Source organism: Alligator sinensis, unplaced genomic scaffold (genome assembly GCF_000455745.1).
Source record: "Alligator sinensis unplaced genomic scaffold, ASM45574v1 scaffold1185_1, whole genome shotgun sequence".
Lineage (NCBI taxonomy): Eukaryota > Metazoa > Chordata > Crocodylia > Alligatoridae > Alligator > Alligator sinensis.
This window is the reverse complement of record NW_005842900.1, coordinates 5,514-9,577: the sequence shown is the minus strand read 5'-3', so window position 1 is coordinate 9,577 and position 4,064 is coordinate 5,514. Positions and strand designations below refer to the sequence as shown.

The 4,064-nt window shown below is 41.5% G+C and overlaps 1 protein-coding gene across 1 annotated transcript in view; it reads right to left on the bottom strand.

The window, feature by feature from the left end:
• The window catches only part of SPTLC2 (serine palmitoyltransferase long chain base subunit 2), a gene marked incomplete at its 5' end in the record, with an annotated part of 112,152 nt that extends 110,007 nt beyond the window's left edge, over positions 1-2,145 (bottom strand). Inside the window, 4 exon segments of the mRNA XM_006035961.3 lie at positions 1-5; positions 7-110; positions 421-569; positions 1,991-2,145. The exon segment at positions 1-5 is cut by the window's left edge and continues 34 nt beyond it. Coding sequence (XP_006036023.1) covers positions 1-5; positions 7-110; positions 421-569; positions 1,991-2,145 — 413 coding nt within the window.
• Positions 2,146-4,064: the final 1,919 nt, after the last annotated feature.

Sequence of the window (4,064 nt, the reverse complement as noted above, 5' to 3'; positions counted from 1 at the left end):
AGGAATGTTCATAGAGTTCGTCGCAAACCCCATCCCATATGCCATCGCAGATTCCACCCCTAGGAACCTGGCCACTAATTTTTCCAGGTCCTCATGCTTGTCCAGGTTTCCTGCATATAAAAACAGCAAGAGGCCAAAAATGTAAAGAACACATAGCATGAATTGATGATGACAGATGGTTTTCAATTAGATTGTCTTCTCTGGTCAGATCCAGTACAGGAACATCAATGGAGATTTCAAAAAAACAGGACCTCAGAACATGCATAAAACTAAGCATCATAGAGACCATTATCTTCACTCTTAATTATTTCCTTAATATTTAGCCTGGAGTGGGAAAGCTGAAGCCCAGCAGTGCTTTAGAGACTAGATCAGATTAGGGACTGACATACACTTTAGAAACACCCACTCCACCAAACTTACCCATCTCCTGCCTAGTGCTGCACACCCCAGCTCCATATCGTGACAGAACTTTAGCTGCTGCTTCTTGGCAAATTCCAGTGTTCTGTGCAAATCCAAGGTAGTTGTAGGAACCCATGTTAATAACGTCTTTTATCACTCTCCCCGTGTACCTGTATTTCAATACCACCACATGTTAACACACTGGCAACTGCAAAAGCAATGTCTACACAAGAATGCACTAACTATTAATCAGCCTTATAGGAGGTGTACTGAAGCAGCAAAGACCAACAGTCAGTGATCTAGTTCAAAACTGAAGTATTCAGCCAACACGCCACTGCTGTGGCCCTGGATTCAAGACACGGGTACTAAATCTGTTTGACTTAGACGCTTAAAGTACACAGCCACAAAGATGAGAGGTTCCAGTAGATGTCTATTTAAATAGGGTTTCAAATTTTAAAGTTGAAGGTTTTTCAGAATGTTAACTGTCTGTCTCTTTCCCCTCCCTCCCCCACCCCCGGGTCCCTTTCTTGCCTCCCCTCTCTGGTTTCAAAATCTTTTAATTTGCAAAGCAAATTCTTTACATCAGTTAGTTTGATACTCCCTCAAGCAGGATATCCGCCAAGTACAAAAAGGAAATGCATTTGGCACTGATACACTGCTGCCTGTGACACAGGAGATTATGGAAAAGCTTTTTTGGGTGGAGTGGGGAAGAGCTGTTGAATATTACACTCTTGAAAGCCCGGTACTGGAACAGCCATTTTACTGAGCAATTGGCACCACCTTTGTATATAAAACATTCAAGGAACCTCAGGGTCATTGATTTGTTGCAAACCTTGTTATTCCATTTCTGGTTTCTATCCCATATGTCAGTGAACTGCATTCCCAACCCAGACCTCTCCTATTAAACTCAACCTTAAAAACAGTAATATGATAAATGTGTGTGATGTGCATTTGACCATCAGACTCTCAATCACTCTTAATCCAGTGGTTCCCAAGCTCATTAGACTCGAGGCTCCTTTGAAAAATGTTACTTCCTAACTTCCACTCCTTTTTGGCTATGGAAAAAAATAGAGCAATTGTGTTGAAAAAAAAAAACAAAAAACTGACAGGCCACACAAGTCAGAATGTTTTTGACCCTATGGATTCCTATTCAAAATATGTTTGATCTTAAACCCTTGGCTCTGCTAATATTGAACATCACGCATGACAAACAAAATAATATTTTTGGCACTCCAGAACGCTGCAACACCTTGGTTGAGATTCACCGTTCTAATCCATCTCGGAACAGTCATCAGAGGAGAGACAAAACAGAACATTTCCTGCATAGAACAGTTCACCATGCACCCAAATACCAGCCTTTACTGATGGCTTCCTATCATATGACCCCTTCCACACAAAACTATTTAACATATTTGCTGTTTACTAGTCACACCTAGAGCTATGGCATAGAAATCATGATCTTACTTAACAGGCTTTTTCCTCTCAAATGCCGAGGATTACTTTAAAACACAAGACAGTTCTCATAACCCTTGATTTGCTCTTCCACATTCTCCACTCAAAGTTGTTGGGAATCTTTCCAGTTTTGACTTACATGAATGTCCAGTTATAGTCATGGGAAACTCTCTCCATCATGTCCACCTTGGCCCCTGGCACACTACAGATTGGTCGGTTCCAGCTGTCTCGAATGCGCATATAGAGGTTCCTCGTGTAGAAGTTTTCAAAGTCCTGATACAGAGGAACAAAGTCCTGCAACACACACATCAAGGGCATTAAACACAAGAGAAAAGTATCACATGTCTAGTTTACTGTGATAAAAAGGAAAGTGATTTTCCACATCAATTTAGGATGCATTTTGTTGTGCATACAACAACAATACAGACATGATATACTAAATAACACTTTGCACCTACAGGACCTCAAAGCACAACACAAGTTAAGTCATCCTTATCCCTGTATTACTCATTGGAAACTGAAGCCAGTGACCCGCCCACATCTACACAACAGCAGTATAAGGGACATAAGGAATTGGGAAATGAATTCTAGTACAACACTGTCCGTTAGCCCATGCTCCAACACCTGCAACTTAGTGCACTCTCATTTATGCAACACTACAAGGATGAAATGAGTTGTCCGTTTGTTTGTTTTTTAAACACCTTGGAAAAAACAGTATGGGATTGCCGCTAACTCTACAAACTAGGACGTGAGTGACCTTAACGAGTTACTTCACATCAGCCCCTTAATTCACCCAGCAACCAAACTGGGATGGGATAAGATTTGCCATGTAAACTACGATACCAAATTAATTATTGAAGAGCAGGAGGCAATCGTTGAAGTTCTGGGTACTGGACTGGCAGGATAACGGCAATGAGCCCTCCCCCCCCCCCCCTCCCATTTTACAGTCTCTCATGACAGAAGCAAAACATTAAATGTAGCAGCATTAGCATTACTGTGGAAACTAATGGTTGAATTTTCCAAATTTCTGTGTTCAGAATCCCAGTGGTAAATATGAATTATGAGAGTGGACTCCTTTCTAATGGTTTGTGTTATCACTTAAGTCCCAAAGTTTTATTTGCATGAACATTTCCTGAACTCTGGCTTCCCTTCCAATGTGTTTCAGGAAAATAAAGTGGGTCTTGAACCTATAGCAGGCAAGAATATCAAGTTGATTGTGACCAGAAATAGCATCTGAGCACATGGGGAAGACATTTCACTTGGTCTACTTGAAATACTTAAAAGTCATAACTTGTCTTTACTACTAATCAGTTAAAAGGAAGTTTCTTGACATGCAGAAGAGCAGCAAGTTTATAAAGAATGTATTAATTACCCAATATTGTTGCAAGAAAAAAAAAACTTAAATACCACAGTATCTGCAGAGGGGAGAGACTGGAATTTATGGTTGAAGGCAGACAATATGGATGTTTTATATTAGCTAGTATGGTGGTTTTTTGTTTTTGCTTTGAGGCCAGGAGGCAACACTGCCTGGATGACTGATGAGTAGCATGTCTGACCTTAGATCCACGATTCTCAACTAAACACTGTGCACTAGATAAATTTACTGTATGCATGTGCCCATTAACACAAGTTACTACATATGGCTTCCTTGCCCTTCATACAATGAATTACTAGTTTCTCTCTGAAGTTTACAGCAGCAGGAAAAGCTGGATTTGTAAGTTTTAACATTATTTCTATAAACAAAAAAGTATTTTTTCTAGAAATGTCTTCTACCTTTCTCTGTCTTACGAATATGTAGTCTTGGCCCCTCTGTTTTTGCTGGAGGTCTGGGAAGTTGAATGGGAAGCTCTAACTTCAGATAAGGGGCAGTTAAGAAAGGGTAACTTTCCTCCCAACCATGTATCATTTAAGAAGCATTAGAACTAGTTACCTTTAGGGGTGCACCGATAAAGACTTTTTTGGCCAATACCAATGGCTGATTGTTAACCAACCATATCAGCCAATACCAATCTGACAGCCAGCATGCAGCCTTGCAGCTCAGAGAACAGTATCTGGCCGCTAAGTCTGTGGGGGAGGAAAGGGGTGTGAATGGGGCCCAATCAAGGCCCCCATGGTGAGACAGGGAACGGGGCTGGGGCAGGCAGGCACTGCCCAGCCGGGGTAGAGAGGTGTGCAGGACAGAGCCATGGGTGGCTCCCGCTGCTGTGTGCTCT